The 23,287-nt window shown below is 36.5% G+C and overlaps 1 protein-coding gene and 1 long non-coding RNA gene across 5 annotated transcripts in view; both read left to right on the forward strand.

Annotated features, from left to right (window-relative positions):
* The window catches only part of LOC119074813 (atrial natriuretic peptide receptor 1-like), a 151,265-nt gene extending 131,221 nt beyond the window's left edge, over nucleotides 1-20,044 (forward strand). Inside the window, exons 2-16 of one of the 4 annotated variants that reach the window (XM_037181099.1) lie at nucleotides 7,677-8,334; nucleotides 8,467-8,582; nucleotides 8,643-8,919; nucleotides 9,014-9,128; nucleotides 12,426-12,994; nucleotides 13,054-13,265; nucleotides 13,339-13,488; nucleotides 15,552-15,728; nucleotides 15,792-15,966; nucleotides 16,030-16,185; nucleotides 17,445-17,619; nucleotides 17,840-17,999; nucleotides 18,065-18,247; nucleotides 18,317-18,491; nucleotides 18,559-20,044. In XM_037181099.1, coding sequence (XP_037036994.1) covers nucleotides 7,857-8,334; nucleotides 8,467-8,582; nucleotides 8,643-8,919; nucleotides 9,014-9,128; nucleotides 12,426-12,994; nucleotides 13,054-13,265; nucleotides 13,339-13,488; nucleotides 15,552-15,728; nucleotides 15,792-15,966; nucleotides 16,030-16,185; nucleotides 17,445-17,619; nucleotides 17,840-17,999; nucleotides 18,065-18,247; nucleotides 18,317-18,491; nucleotides 18,559-19,067 — 3,627 coding nt within the window. In that variant the 5' untranslated portion in view covers nucleotides 7,677-7,856 and the 3' untranslated portion in view covers nucleotides 19,068-20,044. The remainder of the gene's footprint in view (nucleotides 1-7,676; nucleotides 8,335-8,466; nucleotides 8,583-8,642; nucleotides 8,920-9,013; nucleotides 9,129-12,425; nucleotides 12,995-13,053; nucleotides 13,266-13,338; nucleotides 13,489-15,551; nucleotides 15,729-15,791; nucleotides 15,967-16,029; nucleotides 16,186-17,444; nucleotides 17,620-17,839; nucleotides 18,000-18,064; nucleotides 18,248-18,316; nucleotides 18,492-18,558) is intronic. The other 3 variants (XM_037181100.1, XM_037181101.1, XM_037181102.1) reach the window with 3 other exon arrangements.
* Nucleotides 229-6,982, forward strand: LOC119074819. Its single transcript, XR_005087259.1, has 3 exons — nucleotides 229-239; nucleotides 6,198-6,200; nucleotides 6,877-6,982. It is a non-coding gene; the product is annotated as an uncharacterized LOC119074819 (long non-coding RNA).
* Nucleotides 20,045-23,287: the final 3,243 nt, after the last annotated feature.

Consider the following 23,287-nt stretch of genomic DNA (forward strand, 5'->3'; position numbering starts at 1 on the left):
AAAAGTTGGAAAAAACCCATATCTTGGGAGCTGGAGCTCCTCAAAGTCTCCATATAAATGCCATATAAAAGCCAATTTGTAGGTGTGTGTGTTGTATATTTTGGTGCATGATATGGATGGTAATGTGGTGAAAGGTGCGTTGTTTTGGAATGTGTTTCTTGTTGGAAATTACTGGAATCATTAAGTATAAACTTCCTCTGGTGCTTCCTAACTTCCATCAGATTTTTCGATGGTTTTAAGTTATTTTCGACATGAGTGAGATGTTCCAAGGTTGGTTCCTCAATTTTGGGATGACAGATGATTCCTCTGGCACTTCCTAACTTCCATCGGATTTTTCGATGGTTTTGGGTTATTTTCGACATGAGTGAAAAAAAATTGCGTCACACAGTGGCAGATGATTCGGCTGTCTTCCGTTTAAATTTAATCTTTCAGGACTTTTTTTCCCATATTTTAACCATTAACCCTAGTTTCCTCAACATTTGCCACTTGTGACGCAATTGTTTTTGTAAAATTTTCTTTTTAAAATGTTTTGGGTTCATCTTGTGTTGATAAAACTTTTGCGTACAGGCGCAGAATGCGTCACTCTCAGCGATATCAGTTATTTTTTAAGTAAGATAAAGGACTTGCGTCACATTTACTATTTAAGGGTTTTTTGACTGATTGTCAGCACTCCTGTCTATTATTTAGACTATTTTTAGGGACTTCCTAGTCTACTAGTTGCATCATCCCATGAATTTCTAAGCACATAATGCTGCACTTCATTCCAAAGCTTTTGGCGTCCTTCTTCGGTTTCCTTCTTTAACAGTCTTTGTTAATGGAAGCGAAATAGAACAGAAATCACTTGAAAAGGAACTGAGAATGTGAAAATACAGTTTAAATTAAGTAGCTCAAATTTAATAAGAGTTGTTGAGTAAGAACACTACGTCGACTGGAAATACTTATCTCACTAACGAGTGTCACTTAAAGAACTTCTTCAAAATAAAATGCAATTATTCTCTGAAACCAACATCATGATATACACACACCGCTCTATACCTGGCTGTTAAATGCGAAGCTTTAACGTTTCTCTTTTTTTTACCGAATTTTCGTTATTTCATGATTTATAGCAGACGATGATTTTCTTTTATGGTTTTCTTGCTGGTTTTAATATGTCCCTTTTCTGTGATCTATGAGATTCTGGATTCTATTTCAATTTAATAGAAAAAGGTCATTTTTCTGAAGAAAAACATTCCTTTAAATTGTAACATTATTACTGGGGACGACGGGCTATCGCTTATGTTCTTTAACTGAACGCAGCATTTTATTGCCATCCAAATGGAAAACTAATTCGAGTTTTAAATTTATGGAAAAGAACAATGAATTTGTATTTTACAGCAATTTAAAACGTTGCTTCGATAAAAAATAGCACTTGAAAGCTGCACTCTGGTGTATCAATAAAACGAATCTGTATCTCACAAATGAATAATAATAAAACGGAATTTCTAAGGTCGACTATGGAAAAACTGCCAACCCTCCTCAGCCACTTACAACTTACTTCATTTTATGGCAACCAATTCAGTAAATTTTTAATTTATTGTCATTGGAATCCAGTGGATTGTCACTAACATCCAATCACATTTTTTGTTGAGAAAAATATGGAATAGTCTGTGTTGTTGGTAGAAACAGACTGTCTATATACATTGAGCTGAATACAGCCTGGCTGCCACATAAATGAAATGATAAGAGACTCTTATTTTATCACCTTTGTACAACTCGAATTAGGTTTGGGGTGCAAGGTGTTCGTTTCCCTTCGGTTTTTTTTTTCTTTTCATTTTTTTATATTTTGAGTAAAATACTTCTAACGACTTAATATATCAAAGTAAATGAATGAAAATCTAATTATATAAACTTTGTATGAAAGTATCCAACGGAGTGAAATATACCGTCTCTTCTAACTGGATACATGGTACGGAGGAGCGCAAAGAAACGTTAAATGGAATCCAATTTGAATTACACAATGTATAAAATTGGGTTGATTGGTGAATAAGAAAGGACGAACACAGTGTTTTGATATGGGAAAAAGGAAAATAAATACCAAAATTAGAGCTGGAATGAAATGAATATGGCAGATTAAAAATTAGGGGAAAATACGCACAAAAAATAACGAAGAAAACGAACTGTTTGTTTTGCCAATTATGGGATGCTTTGAAAAGTTTTTAAAGACATTAGATTCGATGCTCAGAATAAATTTAATTCGTAAAAGTGCTCCAACGAAATCCCAATTTTCGGCTTGAATAACTGAAAATTATACATGGATTTAAGACACAATAAATCTGCGGGAACAATAAAGAAAAGCAGTTGAGAGGAATGGATGATTCGCTGGTATCGTTGCCTACATCTGTGCGTTTTTCATTGAAAAATGATAAGTTTTTATAAAAATCGTTTTTGAAAAATGTTAAACCGCAATGATGACGACGACCACTAATGTGTTAGCTTCCAATTAACAGATTAATTTGTTGCAGTGTGACCAGCTGAGAAAAGTCGACAGCTGCCAAAATTTTGCATAAACTGCTGACTTTTCTCAGGGCTAACACTTTAGTGGTCGCATTTTTGAAAAAACAATTTTTTGTAAAGATAACGGCAAAAATAATCAAAATGACAGTCTTCAAAAGCGCCCTAATGCAGGCTTTTCAGCAAAGCATCGATTACTCTTAGGTCGAAAACACACGGACAATCTCAGCAACGCCAAATTGCTCACGTGTCTTCTGCCTCAACAATTTGACTTCAACCATTCAATACAATCAATTTACAAATGCAGTAGCTATGTCTTAATATCATCTACCCACCCAGAACGTTTCACTTTTTATACCATTCATTCATTCATTCCTTTGCGAAGCATCAACGTAAAAGTAATTCCATTATGTTTGCCTCGGTTGGCATCAAGTACCTGCCTGTATATATACCGAAATTTTAATTTAATTTTTTTGTGTGTTTGTTCAGAAAAGAGACACATAAAAATTCAAAGACGGTTCAATGCAAATAACTCGCGCAAATTCATCAAATTTAATGACGAAAGAACGTGACATAAAACTTTTTGATTACATTTTAATATCGCTCTAATACTTAAAAATTACGGTCCAGTCGGCTCAACCAGTCAAATCACTGTGTGCACAACAAAAACAACCGTAGCATAATAAAAAATCACTTCCATAAATCATAATCATAATGTTATCAGCCGGTGGCTGGCGCCGCTGGTAGGGTCCACCTTCGAATGTAAAGTTATAAGATCATAATCTCAAAACAGAAAGGGGTCTATTTAGCCAAACGACATAAAAAGCTTCTAGTCTATTACGCAATTTATCAAGAAGAAAGAAGCACCTTTTCTGTGGTATTGTGAACTGTGGAGATAACAGTAATCCTTTTCTTTAATGAAACTCTTTCTTTTTTCAATGATTTGAAGTGTGGAATGACCGTCTTCTCGTTGAACACATTTTTAGGCTCGTACATTAGCTCAATAATTGTGTTGCACCAAAGAACCTTGCATAGCACTACTCCTAGCATGAACTCACTCTGACTTGACACGTGTCAAATTTGTAGGCTTTAGTGATAAGAGCTCCCGCTTGGCATTTCTTGGTTTGGTGATTTCATCTGCCCCGAATATTTTCTATGTTTCTGCTAGGATCAGTGCTAGCAGTGGTATTGTTTATAAAATGAGTTAAGAGGCAGCGATGGATTTGATGAGTCGATTTCATGTTGAGTTGATTGAAGAAGAAAAAACGTTTTACAAGCCACTGCACCCTATTCTATACGTACATGTTGATTGAAGTAAATGGCAGTGGATATGGTCGAGTGTGCGTGATGTCCTAATGCCACCAGCAGGGCCAAGAGCAGGGCCTATTTTAAGGAATTTAATTTCCAAAAATTTCCAAAATTTCACAAATTTCACAAAAATTCTTAAAATTTCCAAATTTTGTTTTCTGTTAGATCTCATTTAGAAGTAATCAGTTAAGCTCAAAGACATGAAAAACAACATTTACGATGCAATCTGTTGTGTTTTTAGATGACATGTCGAAAAGTGATGGAAAAATGTGAGAATTTTTGGAAATTTAATTTCCTTAAAATAGGCCCTGTGCCACAGCCGCTGAGAGTTCTTCTAAAATTTTAGTTTTTTTCGAGATTCGGAAGTCAACAGTATTCACCTCACTGGCCGTTTTTCTGAGAGCCGTATCGGCCTATCAAGAGTGTTTTGTGCATAAATTTATTCGGGTACTCCGGGTAGAACAACATTTCGTTTAAACCTAAGAGTAATTATACATAGTGAGGAAATTTCGAACAAAATTACGTAAAATATGTGGTCCCAACATCAAATACGAAAATTGTATTGGTATGGGTGTTTGCCCTCTTAATTAAGAGAGCAAATTGAACTATCAAAGGCGAAATAGTGTCAGCGTATACATGTATTGGTGTAAAAGTATACGAAATGTGTATCTTATACAAACTGATGTTGGGATGTTGGGATGTTAATATTACTCTATTTCACATAAGCAATATTCTATTTCTATGCTAGGTGCATTGTACTCAAAACTAGTATACCTCTTTAAATGCAAACGTGTGACGTGCGGCTGCTTGAAGCGTTTCGTTTCTATAAAATTTTGTATGGTCTAGATCGATGGTGATTTATCTCATTTTTGAACAAGAAATTTTTTGGGATGCAAATTCCAAAACCCATCACTTTCACTCATCGTTCATTGCCATTTCGACCATATGCTGTTCAAGCAGATTCACACAGAATTTTCGGAGAAATATACAGAGAAAAAACAAGGGAATGATGGTTTTAGATTAGCTTAACAAATTGTATAGTTTCTTGTACTGTTTTGTCTCAACTTATCAAACGAAAGTCTTGTTTTATTTATCGCAGATATATATCCATCCACAGACGGTGGTATGTAGTAGAAGAACATTGTTGCAGAAAATCAAAAAGTTAAATCGTCTAAATTGTATTGTTTTACTGTTAGAAATTGCTGAAATAAATCATAGTTTTTTCTGGCGATTTAAAGCACATAATACAAAATGTTTAACGACTCATAAATATAACTGTCGTGTAGCGTTTCATTGCATATAACGAAGAACTATTTCATAAAGTTGATAAAGGACTTTTTTTTGATGAAAAAAGGAAGCTGAAAAAGGAATCATATCTTCGCCAACAACAATACAACTTGTAAACGAAAATGTTATTCTAAGAAACTTAAACATCCTATTGTTGAATGAAACATATCGTACAGTTCAGTGTACCTTCTGATCTGTCGGATTTGGATAAAAGTCTGCAGGATTGCCGCCTTCTCTGGCTCACATCCACTTTTATATTAAATTCTTGAAGTCAATATTTTGTTGTATGTGATATGAACGACAAAGTGTATAGAAGCCCATTAACAATATTTTGAACAGAAAATTGATGTGTGAGGTGTACATTATACAATGGAATGAGTGAATGTTTATACAGTTGAACCGCCCGAAAAAAATGGCTTTTGTTTCAGCGATTTTCTTTTTATCCCATTTTAATGGTATTTTGTTAAAATTACTTTGTTCTACGTGATAAAATTTGAAAATGTTGTTATGGAGCACGTATATATGCAACATATCATCTATATATGTTTCCGAATTGAACCAGAGACATAATAACGCTTCGAACAATATATTTATACCAACGGTATACCATCCGTCAATAAAATTTGTTGAAGTTGATATTAGTTTGCTCGGGGAAGAATAAATATTTAATAGAAAAAAAAAACTTTTTCCAAACCACTATGACATCCCGTTCAGTTTGAGTGTCATTGAATACGAATTCTATTCTACACGTCTAAAAATTAGATTGTTCTCATAAAAGCCGATTTAATTAAAAATGATTTCAGGAAAAGTTTTTCAAAAATAGAGAGAATGGTTCGCTGAGAGTCATAATGACTCATTGCAGAGATTATTTATGAGGCAAAGCACCTAGCAATGCTGCTAGCACAGTAGAAGAATATTACCTATGTCAAATAGATGAGTTTTTGCTCTAATCACATGACCTTGAAACAGTGTAAAAATGTGAAATTTCATGATACACTGTCGTGACTTAATACTCTATTTTTCTCTACTACGACCAAACTTTGGTGCTTTGTTTAAGCCCTAGTGTTTAAATCATACAATCAATAAATTTCTTGTGCATAATTATCCACCAGCTGGTGCACAACCAACTGAGTACTTTGTTTACGCATAAGCATCAATAATACGACTTTCAGCACCACGTGAATTCACGTTTTGTGCAAACGAGATCTGCTTTTTACAACTAAAATGTAGAAAAATTGTAGAACGATGCTGACTTCACGCAGTGCTCACATTGGTATTATCAATGTTTACGCTGAAACAAAGTATTCATGTGGATCTGCATTCATTCACTGATTGTAACCAAAATATCATAAAGTTCATCTATACAAGCAAGCAACACTTCTTATACATAATCCCAACAAAAATCTCTACGAGAAAAGTGTGACGCAGTCTTTGTAGTAGAATTTCTAAAATGAATAATATCGCTAGAGTTGACGCTTTCAGCCAGCGTCGTTACGAAAAAAAAAATAATTTTACACCCAATTAGATCAATCTACGTCGCATATGGCAGATGCTCAGGAACAGACCTCAAGAAAATTTATCCGCACGCTTCAATATAGCGCAGCTAGAACTGAAAACGCGTACCCGGCCTTCAAAAACCACACTCAGAAGTCACTTCGAGGCCAATAAAACAAAATTCTGATTTTTCCTGGGGTAATGGCGTATCCCATTTTTATTTTTATGTTCACTCTGAGCCTCCTACAAAATTTCATGTAGATTGGCTGACTACTTTCCGAGATAGTCCATCGATAGATATATAGATAGAAACGTACAGAGTAAGTTGGAGGATTTTGATTGTTTGGAGAAAGTCAATTTGGTGTATTTTGTATGAAAAGTGACCAACTTCAAAACGACGTATCTCCGGTAATTTTAAACCTACATAGTCGAGTGATAGCTCGTTTAGTTCGTATTGGAAGCGAGAATATGATAGAAAAGGTTTTGTGATGATAAATACCAAAGTATTCGTTCTTTTTTTGGGGGTTAGACTGCGTCAAGTCCTCCGCTATCGCTCAGAACCTGATAATTGGTACCGTTCAGAGATTACGTAACACGGAAATGGATAGAAACCTACCTTTGTGTCACACACAAGCTCGAAAACATCTTTCACTCTTTGTTGTGTCTCGTATTGAAATGAAATGAATGTATGCGAACCATAGCACTGCTATGGTAGAGCTATGATGCGAACGAATTTATGGACTAAACATTTTCCTTTGGACTCCTTCTGGATATTCACTCAAATTCTGACGTATAAAGTCAGTTAAAAACTAGTATTCGGTCGAATAATACTCGAACCTCAAAATGTTATGTCCATTTTATCGTAGTTTAGTCATAATGCCTACTCATCACATGAATCACAAGCATTTTCAGAAATGAGAAACAATTGCGAGAAATGGAAAATCGTGAACGTTTATAGCGTCCGTTAATGCTACTTCTATTGCTGTTTTATAAACAAATTACACTAATTCAATTTAGCGAGCTTTATTTTCTGCATAATAAAGTCCATTTATTCGAATGAAAATCTTTTTTTTTTCTGCTTTGCTCCTTTCGGATAGCAAACGGCATGTCGAGAAATAAATACATTCCGACATAACAAACCATAAAAAACGAATTACATGAGTTGTTTTCTTGTTACAGTTTGATAAGAAAATCAGAGGAAAATAAACAGAGTGTTACTATGACGATAATAACAGTTTCAGTAAGATAATACAAAACAGAGAATCATCCGCACAACGATGCCGAAGGCGTATAGATTAGGAATTGTGATAGTGTTTATTATATCTGTAGTAAGCCAAATTGATGCCGAAGCAATAAATTTAAGAGATAAATCAAAGGAATTTCCATCAATCTTGATCGAAAATGTGATACGGAATAAACGTGAAAATTTTGATCACTACACGGTTGGAACGTCGGAATCTGAAAATCATACCGTTGTCATCAATCAGCCGTCAGATGAATGCAAAACAGTTACAACAGTGCGGAAGGTGCGAGAAAAACGGGAATTGTTTTTTGGTCTGTTGCTGCCATCGAATATGCCAGATCGAGGTGGCAGTCCCGCTGTTTTGCCGGCAATGGAATTAGCTGTCAAAAAAGTTCGAGCACCTGGAGGTATATTGGAAGGATGGGATATAACGATGGAATATCGAGATACCCAATGTTCGTCGGTGTATGGTCCGTTGGCAGCCTTTGAACTGTATACCAAACAGAAGCCAGGTTGATATTCAAACAAAATTTATGAAATACTTTGATGAGTCGGCATTATACCGCATCATCACCATCAATGTATTTCCGTCAAATTTTTGAGTGATCCCTCACCTTCTCAATATCTCCAATCGAATTTCTCAGATGCATTTTTCGGACCAACGTGCGATTATGTTCTGGCACCAGTCTCCCGTTACTGTGGGGTATGGGAAATACCCGTGATTACTGCAGGCGGTTTTGCTGAGGCATTCAACTTTAAGGTTTTTTTGTATTCACAAGTCGACGAGTTAAATGTTTAATATTCGCAATTTTACAATCAGTCAACACATTATCCGACACTGACCAGAATGCTGGGTAGTTATAAGCACGTCGGAATTGCAGCACATGGCATTCTCAAAGAATTCAATTGGAACACCGTAATGCTACTGTACCACAACCACGACGAGGCATCCGGAAAAGGAAATTCCGATTGTTACTTTACATTGGGCGGCATATATCGGTTCCTCAATCAAAGTTCACAGGCGCAATTCGACGAAGAGAAGACGACAAGACTTGATTTTTTAAAACTTCTAGATAAAGTTAAGAAGAAGGCTCGAAGTGAGTGTCTTTTCTAGCCAATCCCAAATGCAACGCTCTCATACTTCTGTCGTTCCGCAAATCTAATCAATTTTTCGTTTCTTATTCGTTTCAGTTGTCATAATGTGTGCTAATCCGAATACCATTCGAGAAATTATGCTGGCCGCCGAAGAATTGAATATGGTCGATAGTGGGGAGTATGTGTTCTTCAACATTGAATTATTTACAAGGTAAGTCTTGGTACGAGCAGACGAGTTTTTTTGTTTTACTTTTATCATCAATACAATAATCGAAACGTATCAAGAATTTGTGGCTGATCACCCAAACAATGTACCTCAAAATTAAGAGCCAAATCGCGAATTCTTCGGCCATTCACGATATCGATGGAATATTTGCTTTATCGTCAATACGATTTAACCGACCTCTCACCGAAATTTTGCTTTTATAACGCACAGGCGAGAAAACAGTCATTTTCTCACCTCCGCTGTAAGGCCACAAACAACACCCTAGAAATGGAATTTCCAACTTTTCTTCCCTCGTTGAGCAAATAACTATTAGTGGTAGAGCTGCTTGAAAGCGTAGTGGCCTCTAGGGGTTCTTTCTTCTTACTTTTTATCCTATATCTGTAGTGACAAGCAGGTACTTTAAAATATTGCGCGATTGTATTAATAGACCAGACCGATCAAGACAACAAATAAGTCGAACCACTCACTGGTTTAAGTGGCTGTATAAAGAAAAATGCTTCCCTGCACTGACAAAAAAGTTTCGAAAAACCCAGTTGTAGCAGGTAACTTAGCAATACCCCATACAAAAATACAGCTGCGGCAGATAATGTAGATTGTAGATTACCTGGAGACAAAGTTACCTGCGACAGATGAGTTTTTCGAAACTTTTTTGTCAGTGTGTGCGCTGCCGTCTTAGTGCCAAGTGATATGTTGAGGACTTGGTGTGATTTGACTCTAATATATTTGAAAGAAATCGACCCAAAAGATGTACGATAAAACGTACGACAAAAATGCCACTACGTTTTCAAGCAGCCCCATTCGCGATTTCACTCTTAATTTTCTCAACAAATTTTTTAGCTACGTGACCAAAATATACTTTAGTTAATCAAAATACTTCTCTCAATTCTCTTGCAAGAAAAACATTGCAGAAACCACCCGCGCCACCTTCGTTACCAAGCAAAAAGAGACCGAATTCATTTTCCACCAAGAACATTTCAAATTAGAAGCATACTTCTTTGTGGTGGATGTAATGCAGAAAAACAAATCGAACATCGATAATTCATTCAATTAGATTCTACAGTTCAATTAGTATTCGCCTCGAAAAAAATGTATTTAATTACGAAGTCAGAGCTGTAATTTCATTACACATACCGCATCTCTATTTATATCGTTTCCATAGATAAGATATAAAATTCGATGCTTTGACGTTGAAGCTTTATTCATTAAAATTAGACACAGAACTCTCTCTCTCTAACCCGCGGTATTTACAATTTATTTTTGGAAATCAAATGTAATTTGCGATACAGAAACGTGTTCGATTGTCTACGAATATGTTAGACGATTATTGCAAATGAGAAGCTTCACTGCGTCTGAGATAAAAGGCTAATTTGAATTTAACTTTAATTGAATTGATTGTGAGAATAAATGATTGCGCAATTTATAATTGATGCGACTGATTTGTGGTTGTTGTTTGCTATTCATATGGATGATTAACCCTTATTGCACGGTAGTGAACACAGTGAACAACAGATAACATAAATATTGCGGAGTCGTACTTATTACAGTTTTTAATAAGTTAAACGAAATACAATTCGATTTATACGTTCATAGATATGTCTGAAAGTTATACTCCGTTCTTGTGGTATGAGCAATGCAATACCCTCTCGAGGGTCATAGTTTTAATACCACTCAGCGTTAGTCGAAAGTTTGTGTGTCTATTAGTCGAAGGTCTATTGATAGGTGGGTCGACCGAAAGTTTATAAGTTTGTTACGATTAATATCTTATTACGCCGCAAGTGCGCTAAAAAATTAAAATTGAGAATTTACCGCCCATAAGAGGAAGCATAGAATGTTTGTTCATTTGTTCGCCCACTTGTTCACTTAAAATTTAAGTTCTATGACGTACTTACAGAAGCGTCAATTATACTAGTCAATGGATTTGTATTCCTAAAATTCGACGCGTTGAGATCCACTTCCATGATGACTGATGACCTTCCTAATACATTTTATGCTCGTTGTTACCTCATTATTCGAATTAACGTTAATTTATTCGCTTAATGGAATATAGTAGCTCAATCGACCTATGCCACCAATATTTTGGATTGGTTCGAATTCGCAAATGTGTTGATTATAAAATGAAGACAATTTGCGTTACAATTTTTATTTTTTTGAATTGAAACCAATCAGTCGAAGTAATAGTAACCTTTCGCAGACGGCAAGCATATCAGCAATCTTAGTTTCGGATCTGTTGACTCATTTGATCTAAGTATTGTTTTTAGGGATTTTCATTCCAAATTTAGACGTCAATAGTTCACGGCAGCACTTTTTTGCGGATTTTTGACGCCTTTCCCACCAAGGTATGGTCAAATGTCAAACTTTGTATGGAGCAGAGGACATCAAGGATGTATACTTTGGGGAGGTCACGCAGATCGATATTTTATTAGATACGCGGGAACACACCTTTTCCATACACACAAATTCACCAAAATTGAATTTTTTGTATGAAACGTGGTGTGTAACCCGCGTATCTGCAACTTCGTGACCTCCTCAAAGTATACAGCCTTGGAGGACATAGCGATTTCATATAAACAAACTCACCTCTCATAAGAGGTGAGTTTGTTTATATGAAATCGCTATGTCCTCCGGTTTGTATGAACAGACCATACCTGGTTTATACTTTCATTGTTTCCCATTTGTTCATCTTTATGTCCAATATTCTGGTATGCTCCAACCATGTGGACGAATGAGAATGTGATGCATTCAGCATGGGCTGAAGAAGAACAAGAATTTCGTTGAACACAAAATCTAGATTTTTAATTCCTGATTTTGTTAGGCACTCGCTCGCAACAAGAATGAAATACTGAAATCTAGATTTTCATTTGTTAAACAAATTTTGTGTGGAATCATTTACAGGCTACAACAACTCCCAAATCAAAAAGCATGTCCAATTTCACTTTTCGCTCCCTACAACAAACATACAACAAAACCAAAATGGGACTGTTTCCATATTAATAATTAAAACCCAATCATCTCTGTTGTCGGTGTGTAATGATTAATTTGTAAGAAAAGGGTTTTTGAATTATGTTTTCTGGCCGATTAATCTACTAAGATAAATAGGAATTGTAAACAGCTTAGAGCTAACAATCTAACATAAATTTAAGCTGAAACATTTATATTGCCACTGCGGCTCCCACCCCCAAATTCTTGAATCTTATAATCCCTTGTTATATATAGTAGGTTATGAATCACTATACATTTTAAGCTTGCTGATTTCATCAATTCACCTTATAATTGTCGTTTTAGTATGACGGCCACTTCAGTGAAACCTTGGTACAATCCAAATGATAATCAAACTGTGAATGACCGCGCCAAATCTGCATACACCGCTCTTTTAACCGTCATTGCCAAACAACCTGAAGACGATGAATACCTGGAGTTTTCTCAGCGTGTCAAAGAGCTAGCCGAGCAAAAGTACAATTACACATTCACCGAACCTGTGTCCACATTTGTCACAGCTTTTTACGACGCCGTGTTACTGTATGCGTATGCTCTCAACCAAAGTATCAAAGAGGATCCCCAAACACTGTATCGACCAATGAACGGAACGAAAATTACGCATCTGATGTGGAATCGCAATTTTAAGGGTATCACTGGCAACGTTACTATTGATTCGAACGGTGACAGAATATCAGACTATTCGTTGCTGGATATGAATCCGGAAACGGGGTACTTTGAAATTGTGGCAAACTATTTCAATAAAACGGGTCTGCAATATGTCGAAGGGAAATCAATACACTGGGCTGGTGGAAGGACAGAACCACCGCCGGATCGACCGACTTGCGGATTCGACAATTCACTGTGTCCAGACAATTGTAAGTTGTGTAGGTCAAAGGAGTCGCGGACATAATCTAAGTTTTGTTCCAACGCATAGCTTTACCGGGATATGCGATATTGTCTCTCGTGTTGGGCTTTGCAATCATCTTGATGGCAATTGCATCGTTATTGGGCTATAGACATTATAGGCTCGAAGCTGAAATAAATTCGATGACTTGGAAAATTAACTGGAACGACATTTTGCCGTGCAATCCGGCCAGTAAGCATCGTGGTAGCCTGCATTCGCTTGCGAAGCGTGGAAGTCAATTGGTATGACATTCGATTCTTGATAATGGAAACGTGCTCGTAACGTTCGTGTAACACAAATTTAATTTAAATTTAGACAGTTGGCTCAGAAGATCTGGGTTCCATACCGGGCGATAAGCAACTTTTCATTCCGATTGGATTTTACAAAGGTTGTAAGGTGGCAATTAAACGGATTCATGAGTCGAACATAACGTTAAACAGGGAGCAAATGTTGGAATTGAAGCGGGTGAGTTGTTCTGTTATTTTGTATGGCAACCGCATAAATTTTGTTGTTTGATGGATCAATTTCCACTATTTTGTTCATCTACATCTACTCTCCCTGACGGTGACAATTTCAATTATCAACTCCTTTTTATGTGACGCAAACGTGACGAATTTTATTTAATTTATTTTCTTCTGGTTTCAGTCGTTCTTTACCGTCTGAAACATTAAAAGTTCTCAATCTTTAATGTTACCATCTCTACCGTACACAGCATCACGGTGTCAGCTATGATAAAGATGAAATCTAAAACGATAGACGACATGTGTTCTGCGAAGAAATTAAATTATATTTTACTTCCTCGGATAGTGTTACACTCTCATGTAATTGACTGGTGTCACACGTGCATCAAGTTTTTTTTTTAAATTCTGAACTCAATCTCGTTACATTCGTTCTTTTAGCTATGTCATCCCTTGCGCTAAATTGGACAAATTACTAGTGAACAGAAATTCATCGAGAAAGCGAGAATTAAACTTTTTGAATGCGTTTTGATGGGAGAAACGTATTTTCGTTTCTGGTTTGTTATCATTTGAAGAGAAAGAGCAATGTTCCGGTTGTTGTTTATAGATCAATCCAAGCTTGAGGAGGTGTCATAATTTGCGAATTTCTATTTCTTCTGCTAGATCTAGATCCCAAGTCCAAATTGGTGGAAAAATTAGGGAATTGGAGCCCAAAATGAAGAATTCAATTGAAGAATAACATTTTTGTTGGAAGCTCTGGCGTGTCTGACAGTGTTAAAATTTGAAAATGTCAGGCACATGATATCTTCCTTTCAATTGCATCATATATTGGGTTCCAATACCATCATTTTGGCACCAATTTAGAGTTTCTAGGATATAGGAAGGCTGATATCCTAGCCGTCAAAAAAAAATTCTTTTCGATATTACACCAATCTCCATTGGCGACCATATGAGAGACGATAAAGCCTGTGGGGTCTGGGTCTGTTAGGTTGCTAGGAATCTCGAGATTACTACGTTTATATAGTGAAAAATGGAATCTCGCGCCGCGCGAAATTCCTACTCTAGAGTGGTAATTTCGCGCCCATACATTTTTTGAAATTTTGGTGTTGTTGGAATTCGGCGCGAATTATGGAATTCGGTGCGAATTTGATTTATGATGGTTTTAGGCAAAGTAAAAGTTTGAAATGGGTGCGAACACGATTTAGAGCACTTTTAAAGGAACTGAAAGTTGGAAGTGGGCGCGAACTCGATTTAGAGCACTTTTAAAGGAACTGAAAGTTGGAAGTGGGCGCGAACTCGATTTCGAGCATTTTTGAAGGAACCGAAAGTTGGAAGTGGGTGCGAACTCGATTTAGAGCATTTTTATAGGAGCTGAAAGTTGGAAATTGGTGCGAACTCGATTTAGAGCATTATTAAATGAAGTAAAAGTTGGAAATGGGTGCAAACTCAATTTCGTAAAAGGAAAATTCACTATGTCTTTGTTAACATTTCGTAAAAGGAAAATTCACTAAGTCTTTGTTAGCATTTCGTAAAAGCAGGTTCTTTGTACATGCTCTAAATCGAGTTCGCACCAATTTCCAACTTTTACTTCCTTTAAAAATGCTATAAATCGAGTTCGCACCTATTTCCAACTTTCAGTTTCTTTGTACATGCTCCAAATCGAGTTCGCACCCATTTCCAACTTTTAGTTACTTTGAACATGCTCTAAATCGAGTTCGCACCCATTTCTAACTTTTACTTTGCCTAAAACCATCACAAATCAAATTCGCACCGGATTCCATAATTCGCACCGAATTCCAACACCTCGCATCCGTTTTCAAAAATTCAAAAAATGTATGCGCGCGAGATTACCACTCTAGAGTAGGAATCTCGCACGGCGCGAGATTCCCCAACACCGTCTGTTATTAGGAAATTAATTTATTGAAATATGCCGAACTTTACCGAAATTTGACGAAATTTACCGAAGAACTTCCACAATTTGCTTTAAATTTTTGACCCATCTCCTCACTCTGTCCATGGTGAATGTCCCGAAAAATTTGACTTTCTGTAAATTTTTGGTGACTTTTACAGATGAAAGACATTCAACATGAGCATCTGGTACGGTTTTACGGCGCTTGTGTCGATCCTCCGAATTGCAGCATTTTAACCGAATACTGTCCGAAGGGATCCTTGCAGGACATTCTCGAAAATGATCAAATCAAATTGGACTGGATGTTCAAACTAAGTTTGATGCATGACATTACTCGAGTTAGTACATCGAAACTGTAAAGCAGAAACAGCCGTTTTATAACTGAAAATCGTCTGTTTCAGGGAATGCACTTTTTGCACACAACGGACATAAAATCGCACGGTAATCTAAAATCATCGAATTGTGTCGTTGATTCGAGATTTGTTTTGAAAATTACCGATTTTGGACTGCATAAAATGAGAAGTGCGTCGGCTGACGATGAATCGGAGAAATCGGATAGTTTTGCGTATTGGAGAAGTAATGCATTACTTTTGAAACAGAGAACAGAGCTTGAAAACGATTTAATTTTCCGAATTGTAGAAATGCTTTGGACTGCGCCAGAATTACTGCGATTGGACAAACGAGCCCATGAAGGTACACCGAAAGGGGACGTTTATTCGTTCGGTATTATTGTGCACGAGATAACGACACGCCAAGGACCATTTTATTTGGGTACAGATGACAAGTCGCCAAAAGGTGAGTGAAAATAGTTCTTAGCGTAAAATATTTCCCGAAGCCTGGCATGATCAATTCGTTCGAAAATTAAAATCTTGTAAATAATGGACCTATGTCGACTACAATTGCAAAATTTATTTCTTTGATTTGAATGATTTCGATGTGACTTTAAGAAACGGACAACAGCATAAATCCACCTCATTCGATTCCAAAGCATTGTTACTTCCGTTGTTATTCTCTTCAAGTTCATGGAGCCAATCTAGATGCCCTACACTTTTACGAATGATCTGATGAGTTTTCTCACCAAAAACGACCGAATCGTCTCGAGGTGACACTAATGAATAACGGACACTAAATTAATCACGCGCACAGCACAGTAACGATAAAAATAAAACCGACCGTACCTACCATTGGCATAATATTTGAAGTTGTGTTCCTCAGCATGGGGACAAAATTCCACATTCTTAAAGGTCTTTATTCGACCATCCTTTTTGAACCACTTTTTCAACATATCCTTGCAATTTCAATAAATTTCAATGGAAGTTCCTCGATAAAATCAGTTGGCTCACTGATAAAAAAATAAAGCAAAAAGAGTGGAGTGTCTAACTGACTTGTTGCAATCTTTGAATGGCATGGGTGACTCGTTTTTTAAATACTTTCGTCGACTCGTAGTCCAGTGTCCTGTGGTTCTGAGAAAGTGTGACACCTATTCCATATTAATACCCGAGACGACTTTTACTTTTTTACGTAGAAGCTCATCCAGTCGTTTGAAACGTACCATTTGTGGAACGTTTCTATCCCACTCGCTCTAACGACTTCGAAATGTAGTTGTCTCACTCGTATTTATGGTAATTCAAAGTGACTGGGGTAACCCTAGTGTGCCTCGTCCATTAAATGTAGTAATAAATGAAAATTGTTTGCAAAATATGAAGGGATTGGTTTCAGGCTGCCCTATATCCGCCCGTACTCGATAGTGCTTCGCTTCGGACGAATAATATTTTCAAAAATTGTGGGATCATCATAATTCCACGGTGGAGACATCGCATGATGTACCTAGTACGCAATTCGAAAAGATGCGGGCCAAGGTCTATTGTAAAAACTTTATTTCCAAAGGTTTTTGTCTTTAAAATTTTACATCGCAAACTATAATCTCTTAGGGCGTTCAACATTACTAAGTTAATCTTCTTCTTCTACGAAATCTGCCAAAATATTCTAAAATTTCATTTCGATTTATTGTCATACTGTTGCCATTGACCCGAGCAATTGATTTTCTTTTATAGAAATAATTCAACTAGTCATGGACGGTGCTAAGCACAATGGACATTTGTTTCGTCCAAAAATTGATGAGACTGCTTTTGATGATGTTAACTCAATAATGGTCAAGTGTTGGAATGAAGATCCATGTGATCGTCCTGATTTTACCATTCTGAAGTCAACGATCCGTAAGATTAATAAGTAAGTCATGAACAGTAGATAAAAGTTGCATCAGCAATTGAGAGGCCTTTGCAGGTAAGCCTAGGCACAGTAACAAAATTATAAGGATTGACAAGCAGGAACCAATGTGTGGACAGATATTTAAATCAAAAGTTATGTTTAACAGTGACGCTGCCCCCTTTAGTCTTTATTTCCATGAATTGTATTTAAGAAAACTGCTTAAAGAGCTCATAATCTGCAGGGAAAACGAAACGGGCAATATTGTAGACAATCTACTACAGCGCATGGAACAATACGCCAATAATTTGGAAGGTTTGGTTGAAGAACGTACCCAGGACTATTTGGAGGAGAAAAAGAAATGCGAAGAGCTACTGTATCAGTTATTGCCGAAATCAGTTGCTGTAAGACAATTCGTTGACATGATAATCAAACCGTTCCCCTGTAATCGCTCTAATTGATCGTCTAGGCACAATTGATATTCGGCAAACCTGTGATAGCTGAAGTATTTGAACAGGTCACCATTTACTTCAGTGACATCGTTGGCTTTACATCGATATCGGCGGCCAGTACACCGATGCAGGTTGTCGATTTGTTGAATGATTTGTACACATGTTTCGATTCGATTGTGGAGAATTTCGACGTTTACAAGGTAAGAAGAATTGAAGAAGAAATTCGTTCTGCTTCGTCTGACATTTTCGTGTGGCACATTTGATTTCAGGTTGAAACTATCGGCGACGCATACATGGTCGTGTCTGGTCTGCCAGTACGAAATGGAACTTTGCATGCAAGGGAAATAGCACGTACCGCTTTAGCATTGTTAAAAAATGTACATAAATTTAAGATAAGACACAGGCCAGACGAGCAGCTACGTCTCCGAATAGGATTGCATAGTGGTGAGTAATTCAAATTTCCTACACCCCAGTTTCTGTATGACTAATCTCCACTCAATTCCCGAACTAGGTTCATGTGTAGCTGGTGTGGTAGGCTTGAAAATGCCGAGATACTGTCTGTTCGGCGATACCGTAAACACAGCGTCCCGAATGGAATCGAACGGTGAGGCGTTAAAGATTCACATTAGTCACAGCACGAAAACGATTCTGGATTCGTTCGGTACATTCGATACGACAGAACGTGGCCTGGTCGACATGAAAGGGAAAGGTAAAATGTTGACGTACTGGTTGAATGGCGAGCACACAAACGATGACATCATGAATCACAACGAACAGCAATCGACCATTTCGGAAGCGTCAACGGTGGCTGCGATGGCAGTGCAGTCGATGCAAAAGAATGGATCGATTCACAATAATCATAAGATGCCAAATAATGACAAGAATCCAACATTGATTCACTTTAATAATTTAGTCAAGTCGAATAATCTTAAGAACACCCAGTACAAGAAGATGTGCAATCTGGATGAGGACAGTTTGAGGAATAATGTAAACCAACCGTTGCTGACGAAAATTTCGTAAAAGAATTTTCGATCGCAAATTTTGGCATCACAAAGTTGAGTTCTGAAAATGATCGGAGTATAATTGGGAGACCGATGTTCATCAGGTGTAATGACATCTTCGCTATAACATGAAATCGATTCTATGTGCGTTTCACCGGAGATGACTATTTGACACCACTGTACAATAATCGGTGCCAACCAATCGACATATTATTTGTGGTAACGTAGTCTGATTGGTTACACTCATCATCGATTTTCTATCCGTTCAAGTTGAGTCAATTGTATTTTGTTGATTCAATCAACCCAATTAAACTCCGCACAGCTTTACGAATGAACCGCATATATGTGGTGCAAATATATAGAGTAGAGATGTGTTGAAGAGCAATTGTGTGATGTGTTAATTGAAATCATTGAAAGGACATGGGGGTAGTTCTTGCATCGTGTTAAATGTTCAATACAATATTTTGTGTCTGTTAAAAGGAAGTGTGTCATAGATATGAGCAAACGGTTGTTTATTTTGTAGCAAACAAGAGAAAAATTTTGTGATATTTGTAAGGAGATTTTTTTGCCATTTAATTAGTTCAGCGGTACGCTGTGGTGGAATGGAAATTCACTTGATTATTTACTTAAAACTGTGCACAATTTTTGTAGAGCTAAACTTGAGCATAGCAAATGCATGTCAAGTGGTTCGATATATTTGTGGAATCGAAAGGGAAAATATACTTCAAGGAGACTAGGGAATTAAAGGAACCGAGCTTAAAAATTGTGAATTTAAACATTAATTTCCTACATAAAAGTAAAGCGTTAAAGTAAGGAGAAAATAACTTTAAAAAAATTTAAAATCAAATGACAAAAAATGTGTAATTTATGTTGATATAAAACTAAGCAAAAATAATATACTTAAGACGTCTGTAAAGTTGAGTCAACATCAAAAAAGTATTTAATTTATTTATGACAGAGAAATTCGGAAGAAATTAAATTGTGGAGCAGATAAAATCGATTGTTTTCATTCACAACTACCATACTGTATTCACTAAAACCTTCGATCCCACTTCAGATAACACTTTGGCGCAGAAACCATGTTCTCTTTATTTGGAAACCTTTGAAACCGGCCGGCTGCACAAAGTGCCCAAAAACGTTTAGTTATATAGATAGAATTTACCTGAACATCGACGGCTGTCGTTGATTGTAAAGTGAGCTATCTAAAGACTATACAAGTAGCACAATCATTCGAAAGTTTGACAGTAAGAATTCGTCAGAAAATTGTCGAAACATTGGATAGAAAAATTCTACTGACAACACTCCTGTGCCTCCTGTCTACCACATATTACGAGAAAAACCAGACAGGTAAAACCATTTTTTGAATGAGCCTAGAGCCTTGGATCTTAAGGCTTAGGTAAGTTTGTAGAGTGAGTCCCACAGCGAACTAGTAAGAAACAACCAGAGCTTCTATTTGTGAAAGTATTTTCGCTATTTTTCGCTAAATTTCTTCATTTTCGTAAATGCAGTCAGTGCAATTTCGACAAGAAATTGCTTCAGCTGTTTTTTATAAAAAAAGGAGGGCTTTGATTATCCTTGCATGTTTATATGGATGAAATAGTTGCACATCAGCAGAGAAACTGACGTCCAATGCAGTGAGCACGGCGAAAATTTCACAGATTTTAAGAATCAGTTTTACAATGTGATGTCAATCAGTGTCACGTGGAATCAAAATGCTGTAACAACTCACACAAATTCCATATCAACACTGCTTTGAGTGTTGTAATATCACATTAAACGGGTGCTGAAATAAGTCACTTTACAACACTAAAATGAGTGCTGAAAAGAGTCGTATTTCAATTCTCGGTGGCACAATAGTATGTTGTGTTACAAGTATTGTAATGTCGATTTTTTCAGCACTAGACCCAAGTTTTCCTTACGAGCGGAGCGAGAGACTGTTTACACCTACCCCCAACCAAATCCAATGAAATCCAGCGATGCGCCACAAAAAATATGTATTCGAATCTATTCAACAATATGGTAATAGAAGCCTATCCATGTATAGTAGGTGATGAGTGAGTTGTATGTGTCGGCGTATGAACTTTAAATGAGGCCAATTGAATTAGTAAATAGGAAGGTTACAGTGCGACAGACGCGTTTAGGCTGCCTGAAATAACCCGTCGTAGCGTTCATTCAGGTTTAGTTCTTTCGTATAAAGAAAAGCGCACACTTGACCGATCAATTAGCATCTGTGTTAGATTTTGTGCCGAGAAAAATTCACTATAATTGTTATATTAGCCTTTTCGTTACGTTTTGTAAAGTAGAAAATTCCCTGAAATTGAGCCTTTTGCATTACGTTTTGTAAAGGTGAAAAATCGTCTGGAGTCTTCGTAACGTTTTGTTAGCGTATGTGTTACATTTTGTAAAGAGGAAAATTCCCTGGAATCGTTCTATAAGCCTTTTCGTAACGTTTTGTAAAAAAGGAAAACGAGTATAGTAGAAGTTCCTCATAAAAAAAAGCCTAATTAATAAAGTACAATGATGTCCGGAGCGATAGCGGAGGACTTGACGCATAGAGTATTAGTGTTCCCATTTGTTAAGGGAAAAAAGCTATTTTCATAATAAGGTAGTAAATGGGATTGTTTTGCGCACTAGATGTGAGTTTTGCGCACTAGTACTCGAAATCTTGGAAGATGATGTTATCAAGAAACTGGGTTTCAAATTACCCTTTTTCTGGCGTTATGTCGATGACATTCTCACTGCGGTTCCCGTTGACAAAGTCGAAGAAATTGTTTCAAAATTTAACGAGTATAATGAACATCTACAATTCACTGTAGAGAAAGAAAATAATGGAAAAATTTCGTTTTTAGAAGTCATGTGCAGTCGAGAAGACAGAAGCGTCAAGACTGATTGGTTTCACAAAGCTACTTGGTCCGGTCGATATTTAAACTTCAAATCGCATCTTCCAATGAGTTATAAACGAAACACCGTTACATTTCTTGCTGAGAAAATTTTGGAATTATCCGAGCCAGAATATCACGACAAGAATTTCGATTTGCTAAAAACGACGTTAAGAGAAAATTTGTATCCGGTTAAACTAATAGAAGAGTTAGTCAAGTCTGTACGAGATAAGTTTGCTGCTCATACTATTGACAAATTGGATCGAAAAGAGAAATTACCAATTGTTGCTATGCCTTATGTTAAAGGCCTTTTCGAAAAGCTAAAATCGGTCTGCAAAGATGACTTATTGTTAGTTGGCAAAAGTAACAACAATCTGAAGATGTCCTTGTTTAGCAAGCTTAAAGACAGCACCCCGAAACTGCTGCAATCCGAATTGATTTACCGTATTCCATATTCCATGTACTTATGGTTTCAACTATACCGGGACCACTAAACAGTATTTGAAAGAACGTATTTATCAACACAAATATAATATCAGCATTAAGAACAAAGGACATAGTGCGTTATGTGAACATGCTATTGAATGTAATCATACTCCTCTTTGGAATCGTGCAAAAATTGTTCATCGAGAGAGTAACAAGAAGAAAAGAGAAGTGCTGGAGATGATTGCCATAAAGAGAACGAAGAATTGTCTTAACAAACAAACGGACTCTATAATGTTGTCTGCAACGTATAACAACATTATCGGTGTGTGATGCGTTTTGTTGAATGACGATTTTGTAATTTTCTGTTGCTGTGTTGATGTTTTCTAATTGCTTGGACTTTATATGATTTTAGATTGTCATTTAGTCGTTTAACTATAGTCGTTTGACTGTTTTTGGTCTCTTTTTGATAAGAGAAGAGATTTCGTTTTGACCACCGATGTTATGTAAGATTGTCGATTTACCGAATTTGATTTTTATTTAGTTCTAATGTAAAGGAATTTGTCAATTTATTTTAGAATTGGAGATACTGTGACGACGATGTATTTTACTTTAGAATTTGATTTTTGAGGTAATTTTACATTTAAACAAAAGATGTATTGTGTCCAATGCGCTGATATTTTTTGATGAATTTTGTTACAGCCACTGATGATGACTTCGATTTGAAGTCCAAATATTTGGCAAATTAAAAAAATAAACTGAGCTATTCCGACTTTAAAATACAAAATTATTGAAGAAGCTCATAAAAAACTACAAAAATTTATATATTTAGTTATATGCTTTATGTATATAACCAATATAGCAACTTATGCGCACGCAATTGACAGAATCCTACTACGATCATGTGTAGCAGGATTTTATGTTGATGTGTTTTGCT

The sequence above is a fragment of the Bradysia coprophila genome, unplaced genomic scaffold, assembly GCF_014529535.1.
Source record: "Bradysia coprophila strain Holo2 unplaced genomic scaffold, BU_Bcop_v1 contig_151, whole genome shotgun sequence".
Lineage (NCBI taxonomy): Eukaryota > Metazoa > Arthropoda > Insecta > Diptera > Sciaridae > Bradysia > Bradysia coprophila.